Here is a 15,496-nt window from a genome sequence, read left to right on the forward strand (position 1 = left end):
TTAGAAACTACCGGAAAGTGACACTAAACCTGAATTTGACTTTAAAAGAAACCTGATTGTGACAAGCTGCTAACCTGAATTGACGGAAAAAAAAAAAAAAAAAAGGGTCCTGGAGTGAGTGAAGACGCTGTAAAAGAAAAAAGAAAAAAAAAAGTTTTCTTCTCAAGTTGATTGTTGATCTGCTGTTCTGATTCTATACAAACATGGCTTACAGTAGCAAAGGAAGTAAGGTGTGTGGTTGGTTAGGTCTTATAATAGGTGTTGTATGTGCAGTAATGATTGTGGGAGTGATTGTGGGAATGCCATGGAGAGAGAGAGAAACTATTAATACAACTTTGAAACCTGAAACTACCACTACTAAACTATCACCGTGGGAGATATTTGAGCAAGACGCAAGACATATGCATGAGGGAACTAATGCAAAAGGGGAACTTTCTACTAACGTCTTCTATCGCTTGCTAAATGAGTATGTGGAAATTATGGATGCGAAAGATTGTTATCTATGTACTAAAATTCCTTCGTCTGTGCAGGAGGGAGTCACTTATCATAGCCTCCCTCTTACTTATGGAATTAGTTGCAGCTTGCTATTAACAAGATTCTATAATCAAGAGCATGTGCAATACTTTTATTCAAATTTGGATGTTGTGTTTTCTTTTGTGCCTGTGATTGAATTCCTAAATGAATTAGCTAAAGAGCATGATATTAAAATAGTTAGAGGATTCTTTGAGCCAACGCTTACATTTGGAACTGCTTATGCACATTGCAATAATTTGACTTGCTTATTGTCTCCTGTAGAGAAAAGCTTTTTAGATCACACAGATGATAGACGCAAAGCACTGAAAGAAAGGTTAGAAAAAGGCCTAGAAAAACGTACTTATGCAAATGATTATGCTTATACTGCAATTAAAACACAAGGCAAATTAGCTATAGATGCATTACACGTAGGTAGACTCTGGATATATAGACCAAAATCCGATCAAGACAATTTGTTTGTGGGTACGAGTGAATGTAGTCATGTGTTTTTGTTTCAGAGTAAATGGACCTTTATGTTAAATGGACAAGATCCAGCAATCCCTGGAATCTATTATATTTGTGGACTGAATGCATATTACCGTCTTCCTAAGGGATGGTATGGCAGGGGTGTGGAATTTATTAAAATATCTACTTGTCCAGGGGACAGGTTGCTTCTCAAATCTACTTGTCCTGTAAAAAGATCTACTTGTCCCTTTGGTGCCATGTAGTGTGGCGACAAATTATGGCAGCAATCTCATTATGTAAGTGCTCTGATAATAGCCTCTCTGATTATGCCAGGACTTGAATACTTGCAGTTTCAATCCCTACTGTAGAAATTTACTTATTTTGCCACCTTTCTGCAGATCTGCATACTGGGGCTGGAGGAAGCAGTAAGCAATAGTTCCAGGGCTGGAATGCCTTTGAGTCTGCAAACCTACTAACCTGCATGTTTTAAAGATTTTTACCAGCTTCTCTCTAATATTTTCCCATAATAAGAAAGGTTGGACAGTTACTCCTGACAATGGCAGAATTAGAACTTCTTCCAGGGTTGGGAAAAAAGTGGCTGGAGGGAAAATGAACTTGCAAATGCTCAATAGATTTTTACATGAGCAAATCTACACATCGTATTTACCCATGCTAAAATACAGTTCACAAATATTTTATAGAGGTACGACATATACCGTGGGTGCACTTTTGTGACTTTCTTTAAGAATTTGGGGCCACATGTAGGTAGGTTCAGATTTGCGACCTGCAAATTGCGAGTCGCAAATCCGAATGTTTCCCTGACACCATCTGTGATTCGCAAGCCTTCGCAAATGCCCACCTCATGAATAATCATGAGGTGGGTCGCAATTTGCGACCCCCTCGCAAATGGCGGCCCTCACAGGGATGGTGGCCTGCTGGAGACAGCAGACCACCATGTCTGTGACTGCTTTTCAGTAAAGCAGTTTTTTTTTTTTTGTAATGCAGCCCATTTTCCTTAAAGGAAAACGAGATGCATAACAAAAACGAAAAATGAAACGTTTTCGTTTCATTTTTTCAGACCCTGCCTGCTCTGAAAAAATGTTTACAGTGACATTCACAATGGGAAAGGGATCCCATGGGGATCCCTTCCCTTTTGCGAAAGTGTTAGCACCCATTTGAAATGGGTGCAAACTGCGATTGGTTTGCGCCCGCGGTCACAAAACAATCCTACATTGCACTGCGAGTCGCAATTAGGAAGGGAACACCCTTTACTAATTGCGAGTCGCAAACCCGTTTTGCGTTTCGGTAACCAGGTTACCGAATCACAAAACTGGGTTTGTGCATCGCAATGTGCTTTTTGCACGTTGCAAACAGCGAAAGTCGCTGTTTGCGACATGCAAAAAGCTACCTACATGTGGGTCTTGGTCCCTAATTAGGTCTGGTGTTAACAAAGACATTTTGTTTTTATTAAACTTCTATCTCTCTCTCTTTCGGCTGGCTTTACTGTGAGTGATCGCATTCTGCTCTTCCACAAGGAGCATATTGCCACACAAAGTAGTTTTGTTCAGTGTCAGGAACTACAGTGGCAATCGGTGACGTAACGAAACTGGAGGGTGCCCCTTTGCAAAGAACATGGAGGAGCCCCCTCTCCAGACTCACTCAGGGCAGGTGCTGTGCTGAAGGGGCCCCCTGGAGGGCGGCTGCGGGGCCTTTGTTATGCCGCTGGTGGCAACGTGTGCTTTTAGAGTTCAAAATCTTTTTGAGGGGGTTTTGCCACTGTTTGTTACAATGTTGAGGGCCTGGTAGCTCCCACAACAATAAAGTGTTACAAAAGCCATGTCAAAACAAGACACGCATTGATGAAACTAAAAGACTTCTAAAAATATGTCAGATCAGATGGCTTTGTCAGTGTTTGTTTATTTTCATGCTTCCCATAATCGTGTTGAAAATGGTTACACTGATTTTCCATTAGAAATATTTTTGGGAAATACCAGCATGCATCAACACATTTTACTAAATGACACTTCATTTGCATCTAATCAGAGAGCATTCTGGGAGCATTATATTTAGCCTCATAGCCTAAACTTTTCAAACATGTGTATACACTTTTATTTTTTTTTGTACTGGAACCAACGTCAGTAGTGAAGTGTGACCTTAAAACATTTATTTACAGCACTCACCCTAATAATGAAGGCTTTTAAATAATGAACCATAAATACAAGTTCGAACAGCATTATCTTTTGGAAACACATTACCTCAACTGCAGAGAGTTCCACTCTCTGTGAACAGGCAGCCAAAGGGTTTGTGCTGCAGGGGGTTGGGCCTACTTGTCCCAAGGACAAAGTAAACATAAAAACTTGTTGCCCTTGACCCTAAACAAGGTGTCCCGGGCGTCGGGCGATAGGAATTCCACATCCCTGTATAGGACTTGTTATTTGGGAATAGTATTTCCAAAGATATACCAGATTGATGACTTAAAACAAATACCTAAAACGTCTGAATTACAACATCCCAGACAAAAACGAGAATCAGTGGCGGCTGTCATTGGTGATATATTTGTAGCCATAATCCCATCAGTAGGGGTTATCTTGAATTCTATGAAAATTCAAAAGTTGTCTACTATTGTGGATAACATGCTGACAAATTTTACAGGAGCTATACTCCTGATGGATACTGAACTTGCTGCCGAAAGAGCTATGTCTCTTCAAAATCGGCTTGCTTTAGACATTCTTTTAGCAAAGAGTGGAGGTGTTTGTAAAATGCTTAATGAGCGTCATTGTTGTTCATTTATTCCAGATAACAGTAAGAAAATTAGAAACATGCTTACTAACCTTACTAGAGATAGTACAGATTTGAAGAATCTCAAAGAACTTGGTGTTTGGGAGAAATTTGGAAAAGGAATTGCCCGAGTGGGAAGCTGGTTTACAAACATTTGGAATGGGGTACTTGCAAAAATTATGATGGGTCTATTAATTGTTTTACTTTGTTTATTAGGATTATGGGGAGCATGTAGAATCAATGACAAGGTAAAAAGAAATTGGACTAAAAGAACCAAAAGAAATGAAGAAAGTGAAAGAGAGAAAATGTTCAATGAAATATGGGAAAGCTCACATAAAGGGCAAGATGTTGAAATGCGTATTATGCGCAAGGTGAAAAATTAAGATCAAAAGATTGTGTGATGAAGAGCGTCATCAGAGGAGGGACTGAGAGAGCGTAGTTTAAATATTACCTATTCTAGATGTGAAATGCTTATATTTAACAAATGCTGTATTAATAATATTATTCATTGAAACGTATTTTAAACGTGGAGAATTTTCACATGCGTAAACTAATGTCGACTGTAAGTAATAATTGTTTGTATTATGATTAACTGAAAACATTAACATGTATGAAGACTGCATTTATTAGAATTCATAAGCCTTAAGTTAGCGTGAATCGAAAACTGGCTGTGTAGCTCTCATATTAAAGCGTATTTTTCTGTTTCTCCAGTGTACTGATTTGCAAAAGGCCATGAACCAGCAATTGTTCTTTTCTTCACTTATTTGCAACAATGCTAAATTTTCTCATCCGCATGCTAGCAGCTTTAGTATAAAAATTATAAGCTTTGCAACAATTATGGACACTTTCAAGGACATTAAATCGCGGAGAAGAGAACTCTTGACCCGAAGTGTGTGCCAGAAAATGAAGTAACCCCAGATGTGCCACCTACAAAAACGTCAATTATAAAGACCAATTAGAAGCACGAGAAATATCATAGAATGACAAATGTATTACTTAATGTATAAATTGATAGGTTACAGATAGTGGGGTGTAGTGACTGACCAATAGGATTTTGGGGGAATGTATTTCGAAAAAGGGATAAAAACTCATGACACAAGGAACAAAGGGCATTAGGTAGGGAATGATATCGATTGCATCCAGAAACTGTCACTCTATTTGGTGATCTGAGACTTAGACAAAATTATCCTCATCCATAGACTGCCTTTTACGCTTTCTTCATTATGAGGGAAGTGTCCCCTGACCTTAGCTTAGATAGACTGACGGCGATTTAACTGATGTCCTGAAGACGAAGACTGACCCTGTATGCTGACCTATTCCGAGGAGGGTAATTATACCGTTGCTAATGGAAATTCATTTATTTTGCCTTTCCTTTCTAGGTACCAACTGCTGTGTGTTTTGATTAGAGACCTTAGTTAGACGTTTTCCAAATAGATGTTCTAAATTGTTTTGCATGAAGCCCAACATGCTAATGCTAATCAGTGGCTAGATGAGGTATTCATCTTAACTGACGTCACTGATGTGACTGACATGGTGTTATGCTGAACTAAGACCTTTAGGAGGTTCTATGTATTTTGATCTGTTATCTTCATATGATTATCTTATATTTGTGATCTTTGCATTGATGAAAACTTACCATATTCGCCGCTTTGTGATAATGTTCTTTGCTTCTTGGTTTTGAGATTAATACATTTGCTATTAGATTGTAACAATAGGGAATAAAATTCACAAAACTCCAATAAGGTGTGGTTATTCATGACTGAAAGGTCATGGTTGCGTCGAAGATTTATTAATGTCTAAAGTGAAATATATTGTGGTGATATATGTTAACAATATTATTGACATATGGTTTGATGTATTGATCAGTTGTCTCGTCCTACGGTGTCTCACCACTGGGTCCAAAGATTCATCGACCTAAAACGAGTCCTGATGTGTATAAAATTAACATAGACGGACGCGTTAGCACATGTTGACCTTCTTTTCCAAGAACACTCATCAAAATTGCTTTTTTTCCTGGTTGGCCTGAAACCCTGACCATCCAACGCCTCCAAATAATTCTCAAACATATCAATCCATTCTTCCCATTCTATATCGGGTGAGCCTGTATCTTGCAAGAAAATTGGTGGGGCAATAATAGTTGAATTGTTCATGCTGAAACAGTTGATAATGAATAAAACACACCCCAAAAAAAAAAATACAATAAATTAAAGCATAAATTAGTGGTATGAGATGTAGTTCAGGTTGTATGCACAAGTCCTATTTCTATGGTGATGTATTGAATGTAGGCCTTCCTTAGTTTCACTGATGGAAATATGTATTCATAGGAAGACGCCCTGAAACCAAAGTAAACAAATCCTTCGTTCACCGCTGTTGTAGTATTCCAATTTCCGCGCGCCTAGCAAGGGAAATCCACTAGACGTCAGGCAGCACACGCACGTGTTGGTGCGCGCCAAAAGTAAATACAGTCCGTGCGCGCAAAAGTGTACTCCCAGTAGGACTGACGTGAGGCAAATAAACAGCGCGTCTTGCCGGGAAACCCTTTTTACCATGAACACACCTCCTTCACCATTAGCTCTCGTTGGGACGGAAAACGGCTGTATCGGTGCCCACGTCGTTCAAACCACTAGCCATTCCACCGGGCTGGTGCCTCATCGCCAATCAATTTAGTACCGCAAGTAAACCGGGAATCATTTTCATTTCATCTACCTAGTTTTATTCACCAAGAAACAGCTACGTGGCTTCCCTTCACCAGTCAGTCACATAACTGACTTCTTTCGGAACGCCACGACAGCCGCCCATTCCAATGCCTCTCCACATTCCAAGCATTCAATCCTAGTTACCATTACAACACATGGAAACTAAGTCAGTTATTCAATTTAAAAGTTAATAAAGTATGTGTACAGGCAAGGGGGTGCAATACCAATATTGAGTAATCTTACATTTTTGTTTTAACATACTTTCTTTTCTTTGAAGTGCTCAGAAATGAACAACTCTTTGGTACAGGACACAGCTGTCACATCCTTAGCCTTACAAGGTCACATCTTAAACTCTACCTAGAGACACGGTTGGAAGGCAAAAGCATATGAATAAATACGCTTTTCTAAATTCAACTGAAGCCACACATTCTTCATATTATATTCAGTTTGATACACCTGCACTGCTCTCATGACTAATCATGAGGATACCAGTATCATTTTTAGCCTCCCATTTCAAATTCCTTAACATTTACAATATGTTTACATTTTTTCAATTGAAGATTGAACCACTTTATTAATCTGTTAATATTAATTTTCTAAGCTCCCACTGAACCCCTGAGAAGGCTTCACAGACTCCGAGGAGTCCCCGGACCACAAGTTGGGAACCACTGCCTTAAAGCATGTAAGTTAGTAGTTTTGCACAGACTCAAAGGCATTCCACCCTGGAACTATTGCTTGCTGCTTCCTCCAGCCCCAGTACGTAGATCTGCGGAAGGGTGGCAAAATAAGGAAATTGCTAGTGTACTAGTCCTACTATAGTATTAGCCCTGGCATAATTAGAGAGGTGGTGGGGCAGATATGCTAATTAAAGAACTTTCTAATGATTAATGTGTGTTTATTATTGAGAAAAATGTGTAGAGAAATTAGTATTAGAAAATAACGTGTATAATCGAAAATGTGCCCACAGAGAGTGGTCACCATGTGTATTAACAGATGCTAAATAATGAGAAGATCTATATAAAACGTATTAATATATCATAACTGAATACATAACCTATGTTTTATGTTAATTCATATATTTAAATTAGCCGGACTAAAGGCCTGGTTTTGCTGGGCCCTGCTTGCTCCTAACATGGAGACTTCAAAAAGCTTTTGCGAGGACTGGTAACTGGAAGAAAGGACCCTGAACTGTTCAAAAGTTCAGACGGCTCAGCCAGAACATTCTGAAATGTACCAATGGATAGGAGATGATGAAGACAATTTGATACAATTATGTGTAGTATAGGCTAAATGTACTTTCCCAGGACTTGAACGATAGAGACACTGACTAAAGACTGTGTATGCAACAATTTTGTTACCTGAAGAGCCGGATGATGTTCTCATCGCAAGAAGGACCAATCAAATGTATGGGGCCAGAAGCCTATGCAGAAATAGAGATTTGGTAAATAAAAGCTATAGGTTAGAGTCATAATTTCCGACAGACGGAACAATTAGCAATTAGTGGGATGGACTGGGAGACCCTAATAAAAAGTCATGACAAGGGGAGCAAATCAGACTGAGAGGAGAAAGTTGATGACGTCAGGAGACGCTGTCTAAAGTGCTGATAATTGGGCTTATACTCTGTGAGCCTGATCCGTAGCTGACTACTGATGACCTGGGGACAAAGGCTGACTTGTTGCTGATCCATCCTGGATAGGTAGCTATGAAAATGTGACCGACTAATTTTGTGCCTTTTCTTCTAGGTACCAACTGCGCTGTTTTTATAGAAATTCTTTCTTAGGTAGATTTTTCCCAATTAATGTTTTTCTCTAAATTGTTTTCGCTTGAAGACCCCCATGCTAATGCTAATCTTGGTTAGGTAGGCTGTTAGGGGTGACGTGGACAGTGACGACTGACTAACTTTATTGCTGAATTACATTATTAATGCTGATATTCATAGCTTATGGTGTTGCTTTGCCACACGTTTCCTCCAAGAAATAATGTCTCTTAACTGATGAATTAATAAAAATGTGATTTGAATAAAATTGGAACTAACAGATTATTAGAATTGTAAGCAATAGGGAATAAAACTTGTTAACCCTTTTCCTGAGCAGTGGTTATTCTTGAGTATTATGGTTTATGGTTGTTTTTCATAGAATGTATCTTGATTATTGATGTCAACTACCATTGCGGTAGTCACTACACGGCTAGGATACTCAATGCAATTCAAAAGGTTCATTGACCTATACGCATCCCCTTGTAAGTTTACTTACTAAGGAACTGGCCCCGCTATCAGAAGCTATTATCATAGTATCATCTTACATAATGAAATTGATGCTATAATTTGTGGTCGCACTACATGGAACCAAAGGGAGAAGTAGATTTTTTTTAAAGGACAAGTAGATTTACGAAGCAACCTGTCTCATAGACAAGTAGATATTTTATTAAATTCCACTCTCCTGTGCAAGTCAGTTGTTGTGTGCACTCTTTGGACTGCCTGGGTTTCAATTATACATGAACAACATTACAGTTTAATAAATTAAACAAAGCAAAAGGTTTTGTACAACACACAACCTAAAGTCATGGATTTTGAGAGCTTTGTGTGTGATAATGCAGAAAAAGGAAAGGGAGTTTAATAAAACAAGTGCCTGGGATCACGCCATTTAGTTAAGAGAAGCCAGTATTAATCCCAAGCTTATGGTTTCACATTGTGAAATTCAGACACTAAATATATATGCTTCAGCTCTCCTACACCCACCTTACCACCAGTCCACCCACCCCCAAACACCCCGACCGCCAACCTGCTGGCATTAATGCGGCGTTCGGTCACATCACAGACCAAACTTTGGGGTCCCTGGGAAAATGTCTGCAAGTACCCATGCTCTCAAATAATTTTTGGATTCGTGCACATGTTCTAGAACCACGACATTGGTTGGGCATCGCATTCCCATAATAGGTAAAAATCATAGTGCCCAAGACAGTACTGACAGATGGAGGGGCACCGCTGGGTGCGAGTACAAACAGTGGCGAGTAACAAACAACATATCAAAATCATTAAGAGAAAATACGACAATTTAAGCCTCACATCCAGCTGTGTCGCCTGTCACCCCGTTTAACCCAAAAACGTTCGCAACACTGAAGGCAACATTGATCCGGGCCTGCTCCCCCGCAGCCTCGCCCAGTCCGCCCATCATACACAGCCCCTCGCGGGAACAACCACTCTTCGGTCTCGACCCTGTTCCAAAGAACCGCTCCAAGTAAAAATCTTCATCCCTCAATCCCTCTAGCCTTCGTTCCTCCCTGCCGCCCGGAATTGTGGAGATGGCCTGTGCAGGGAATTAGGGTCTGACACATTATAGTCAAGTTCACTGTCAGGCCCGTCACAGACACTGGCTTACCTTAAATCACCATCCGGCTAAAACCAACCGGCTCCAAACTGTAAAAGCTTTCCCCCAAGCCTGCGGAGGACTACTCGGACTGTGTTTATTCACTACGGGGGCACGTGCGTGCTCCACAGCCAATAGGTACTGCAGAATGATCTGTCAGGCACTAGCATTGGCTGAGGTGATATCTCTACGCCTAATCCTGGGTCGTCTTGCACTTTACGAGTCCCTCCTTCTCTCAGACCACTGTGGAAATACGTTCAGCTATAGGATTGGGCGTGAGGCACGACCCGGAAGTACTGAGATTACGGGCAAATGTCATACGTTATAACATTAATAACGAACAATAGGCTAAATTGGTGAGTTTTGAGTGCAAGTAGCGCTTAAGCGGTTATCTTAAAAGTGTTCCGGACACGTTTTAATCCTTGTGTCCATTTCATGGTGAGCGAATTACAACTCATTCCAGTTTTTTAAGACAGTAGTAAAGCTCTGTTTTATCTTAATTGCTCACGCGAATACGTTGGCTGGAGGTCCTAACTTTATTGAAAAGAAATTCAGGACTTTAAGTGAGAAGAAACGGGCCGTGGAGTTCGGTTTTAGGGGCGTGGCCAATGATGCGTAACTAAGGAAGCCTCTCCAAGGGGCGTGGTTTACATATGTAGTTAAGGCTAAGGTGTAAACTAAGTTACACTCGATTATGTGCGGTATTTTCCATCAAAGCACTGCTGCACAGTAGTTTCTCTTAAGATCCTGGCGTTATGGGTTTCCAGCAGCTTCTAGGCTCAGCGGAGGAATCTTGATTTAGCGGAAAGAGATAATTGATTCAGGAGTGGCTGAGGTGTCTTTAATAATAATTTCTTATAAGTATCAAGCCTACACGCCGTTGAGTAACCGTCTCTACGATTTTACACTGTCGACAAATTCGGGACCTCTTTCTTGACATCTCAGCACGCGAGTTCAGGAGGATTTTTGGACAGCGAGTCGGTCCACAATTTCTTCTTGTGGAGTTTGAAAAAATATTAGCATCCAAGATCTGGAGGGTCGTGAGCAACTTAACGATTGTGCAGGTACTTTGATTTTACCTTTACTCAAGACCATCGTTGGAAATAGATGTCTCTGGTGCATTGAGGGTTGCAAAGTGTGTGTCTAATGTGAGAGCGTCATTGTTGTTGGCCACTTAATGAACTCTGTCGTTGGTTGCTGATATAATGAAGCGAACATTGCCAAGGGCAATAGGGCTCATCTATGCAAGAGCTGTTGGCTTTACCAATGTGTTTTAATCATGTTGTACACCAGCGTGGCTACTGTTCAGCATAGCTAAAAGTTAGTGACACTGAGTATAGTATCGTACAGTTGAGTAGAGTGGTGTAGAATGGAGGAGAGTATAGTGGTCTATATTGGATTAGAGTATCATAGATTGGAGTGGCATAGAGTGAAGTGTCATAGAGTGGAGTACATTGTTTTGGGGTGGTGTAAAAGGGCGTAATGTAGAATTGAGGGGCGTAGAATGGAGGCACACATGAGTGAATTGACATAGAGTGTCGTAGAGTGGAGAGGTGTATAGCGGAGCAGAGTTTTGTTGAGTAAAGTAGTGTGGGCTGGCATAGAGTTGAGTAGTATTGTGGAGTGGCGTAGAATGGAGTGGAGTAGAGTGTCATAGAGTGAAGAGACAGAGTTTAGTAAAGTGTTGTGGACTGGAGTGGAGCGGCATAGCATAGAATGGAGTAAAGTGTCGTAGAGTGGAGTGCCATAGAGTAAATTGATATTGTGTTGAGTGGCCTCGATTGAACTGGTGTGCCATGGATTGACTTAGAGTATGCATGGTGTCTGTAATGGCAGTTTGCTACCACAACACATTTTCAATTGAAATGACCATTACATTTGTACATGCAGGTTTACCAATAGAACTATAGAGAGCATAAACCACAAAGCTTGGAAATGGCATAACCGAGTGTATTGATTTTTGATCGTATTAAAATATTTGTTTCCACCACACTTCAGAATTACAAAAAAATGCTTCATTTGTGCTTTCCTAATTCTAATATATTCTGAAGTATTTGCACAGTTAATTTACAGATATTTAAGTTTTGTTGAGTGCTAGAAAAAAAGTTCCTTTCCCACCCTAAGTGTCCAGCAAGATCTTCATATAAATCCTCTCACTTTGAAGTCCGTGGAAGAAGAAAAATAGTCACTAAACTCCATCAGAAGACAGAGCCTGACATTTGACCTCTGTCTTTGAATGCACAACAAATGTGAGAAGGTAAGAACAAAATGTAAAGGCGTCTTTACAGAAAGCAAGTACTCGTGGACGATTACAAGGAGTGATAGTAAACGGGCTATGTTCCACAGGAGGACAGTCTAAAATAAATAAAGTCAAAAAATAGAAAGCAAACAAATGTGAGTTACAAACCATAAAGCCAATGGTAAGCAATGGGAGGAATGCATTCCAAGAGAAGCTTTCAGAATGTCCCCCATAAGTCTTTTCACTGAAAACAGCTGTGCTGTCTGGTAGGCTTTGACATAAAAGGAACCTGAGCACATCTGATATATTTATCAAGATTTTAGTGTTCAGCTGTCTTGATGAGTGCACCCTGAAGTTTAAGCTGACGGCAGTTGAGGCCTGAGCGCTGATGCATGGGGACAAGAAGTGCTCGTTGTGAGAAATGTGCTTACCCTGCTGTATTTATGAGAGGTGCTGCATGTGTGGGAGGAGAGGAAATTGGAAGCATCTCGCTCTCCCTGAGTTAGTTAAAAAAAAAAAAAAAAAAGTTAAATACAGTGACCCCTCCTGTTCGGAGAGTCTGGTGATTCTTCTGCCACTCCTCTAATGTTTTATTCAGTTTTGTCTCACAATTCTTTTGGGCGTTTAGATATATAGCTCATTAACTAGGTCTAAGAAAAACAACCCCATCTAAAGGTAGGAGGATAAGTTGTGTTAACAACAGATTGTCATCAGAAGTGCATGTTTTTCTGTAGTTAATATTTAGAAAGTAGTGATGTGGACACAGTCTGTAAATCACATTTTTGAAAGTGTAATTATTTTGACAGTGGTTGACAGTTTATTCAAGCTGGTTCTACATGTTTGTATATTTTGTTGGTACAAACATACCAGTGCTTCATACACTTTAATGTGAATCGAAGTTTTTAATATATATTACATCATTCATTTCTCCGTGCACTACTTTGATTTACAACAGCAAGCAGATGACGGTGATCTGCACATTTTTCCATCATGATATGAAGAAACCTAGTTGGCTTATAGCGTGTACAACATCATTTAGTATTCCACACATTTGGTTGAATTTTAACGCCAGACAGACAATATTTATCTATACACCTTATCAGCATGACAGTGAGGAGCACTATTGTGTAATAGTTAATGGTATTGCTGTACAATCATTATGGAACATAGTATATATTTCTTGTTTATCTCTAACTTTCTAAGTGATAAACATGCAGAATGTAACGCATTCTTTGTTTTTTCTTGGCTTGTTCTGCAAAGCCACCTTTAATGTAGGGTAAATGGAGAATAGTATTTGAAAAGTATTTTGTGGGGTGTGGCTCTAACTTTGGAGTCGAAAGGAAATTAGTGCTTTTGTTACATTGCTTAGGTGTTGAGGGACAGACAGTTCTGAAACATCATCCATAATTGTGGGTTAAGGAATCAAGAGGTTTGAATGCTTATGACATTTGTATAAATAAAATGTGCCTTTCATTTTCTAACACGGATGAGCACTATAGTGGAACGTTACCACTTTGGTAAACGAACACAAAAGGAGGGAGAGTCTGTCAAAGAGTTAGTGTCAACACTGAGAAAATTAACTGCTACAGATAAATTTGGAGCTCTTGTAATGAACGCATTAGGGACCATTTCCAACTTACCTGCAATAGAGAAAGAATAAGAGACGCATTATGCTTGGAAGATGATCCTCCATTGCATGAAAAACTAATTGTAGCAAACAAATAGAACATATGATGATGAATATTAGCATTCTGAGGTATATTTTTCTAAAGTGCATTGATTGGCTGAAAGGCATCCTGGCGCTAAAACATCCTTATGTGGTCAGTCATGCTCTGCCCCACCACCATCATCTAGTAAAAAGCCCAGTTGTAAGAGATTTCTTGAACTTGCCAAAATCAGGTGATTTTAGCAGCGATCTTGGTTTATTATTTCACTGCGCGCTACCTGCACCAAGAACACTCTGCCTCTGGCCCGAGGAAGTCTATATTTTCTCTGAACCGTTAGACCTGCTTCGGCACGATCTCAATCAGGGACCTGGAAAGTAATTCCCCAGCTTATTTATCAAGTAGACAGGATCCATCATATGTGTAGCCTTATAAGCAATACAAAGTGATTTGATTAGAGTGAGGGTTGATTGGGTGGGTGGATTAAATTAGAGTTGGGTAGGTTGGACTGGTTTGTGTTGGACTCGGGTGGGTTGGATTGAATTAGTGTGGTGTGGATTGGGATGGATTGGTTTAGACTGGAGTGAGGTGGACTGGATTGGAGTGGGGTGGATTGGCTTAGACTGGAGTGGAGTGGACTAGATCGGAGTGGGGTGGATTGGTTTGGATTGGAGTGGGGTGGCCTTGATTGGATTGGGGTAGGGTGGTGTGTGACTGTATTGGATTGGAGTGGGGTGTGACTGGATTGGAGTGGGGTGTGACTGTATTGGAGCGGGGTGGGACGGTATTGAATTGGAGTGGGGTGGGACTGGATTGAATTGGAGCGGGGTGTGATTGGATTGGAGATGGATGGGACTTTATTGGATTGGGATAGGCTGCATTGGAGTGGATTGGGGTGGGTGAATTTGATTGGAGTTTGGTGGATTGGACTGAGGTGGATTGCGATGGGTGGATTTGATTAGAGTTGAGTGGATTGAGTGGGGTGTCTTGGATTGGGTGGGATGAATCGGGATTGTATGAATTTTAGTGGGTGGATTGGAGTTCGGTGGACTGAAGTGAAGTGGACTGGATTTAAGTGAGATGGATTGGATTAGGGTGGATTGGTGTAGGGTGGATTTTGGTTGATTGGAGTGGGGTAGAATGGATTGGGGTGAGTGAACTGGATTGGGATAGATTAGGGAGTGGGGTAGATTGGGGGGTTAGGTGGTTTGGACCAGACAGTGCCCGCAAGCAAAAATAAAACATAAGTCTGCAAAGTGAGAAAAGAAGACTTGGCAAAATGAAAGTAAGTTAACAGAAAATACAACTTTGCTATTTTGTTTGTCCTGCTGGACACGTTTTTGCCAGTCACCCTGATTGTCAAAGATAATTTGCATGCTAACTTTGCAAATGCCGATTCAGCATTGCCAATAATAATGGCCCCACTGCAGTGCTCCTTAAATAAGTGATGTCCTGCTTACACATTTGTGCTTGCAAGCTAACCAAAATTGGGGACAATAACGGCACTGGTCAGAAGTAGTAAAAATGGCAGCCCTGGAGTTCTCAAAATCAATGAGGCTTTCATTAGTCATTCAGTTGACTTACTATTGCCCTCCTTGCAAACCAACAAATTCAGATCACATTCATTCCATTTCATTAGATGGCAGCAATAATGCAATTACGATTAAGTTCACCCACCTGCTTTTGAATAATCACCCTCCCTTAGAATTCCCATCTAATTAAGGCTCCAAAAAAGAGCACTTCCCTAAATTAACTTGTAATTACATGAAAACCCAA

At 40.3% G+C, this 15,496-nt stretch overlaps 2 protein-coding genes across 7 annotated transcripts in view; one reads left to right on the forward strand and one right to left on the reverse strand.

Moving 5' to 3' along the window:
- The window catches only part of NKAPD1 (NKAP domain containing 1), a 248,975-nt gene extending 239,023 nt beyond the window's left edge, over positions 1 to 9,952 (reverse strand). For 4 of the 5 annotated variants that reach the window (XM_069224985.1, XM_069224983.1, XM_069224984.1 and 1 more), the window contains exon 1: positions 9,830 to 9,952. The gene's annotated coding sequence lies outside the window, so the exon portion shown is untranslated. Of the gene's footprint in view, positions 1 to 7,810; positions 7,873 to 9,829 lie in introns of all 5 variants that reach the window. The other variant, XM_069224982.1, reaches the window with a different exon arrangement.
- A 120-nt stretch (positions 9,953 to 10,072) lies between these two features.
- PIH1D2 (PIH1 domain containing 2) overlaps positions 10,073 to 15,496 on the forward strand; it is a 115,132-nt gene continuing 109,708 nt past the window's right edge. The window contains exon 1 of one of the 2 annotated variants that reach the window (XM_069224978.1): positions 10,073 to 10,173. In XM_069224978.1, coding sequence (XP_069081079.1) covers positions 10,130 to 10,173 — 44 coding nt within the window. In that variant the 5' untranslated portion in view covers positions 10,073 to 10,129. Of the gene's footprint in view, positions 10,882 to 15,496 lie in introns of both variants that reach the window. The other variant, XM_069224980.1, reaches the window with a different exon arrangement.

This window comes from Pleurodeles waltl, chromosome 3_1 (genome assembly GCF_031143425.1).
Source record: "Pleurodeles waltl isolate 20211129_DDA chromosome 3_1, aPleWal1.hap1.20221129, whole genome shotgun sequence".
Lineage (NCBI taxonomy): Eukaryota > Metazoa > Chordata > Amphibia > Caudata > Salamandridae > Pleurodeles > Pleurodeles waltl.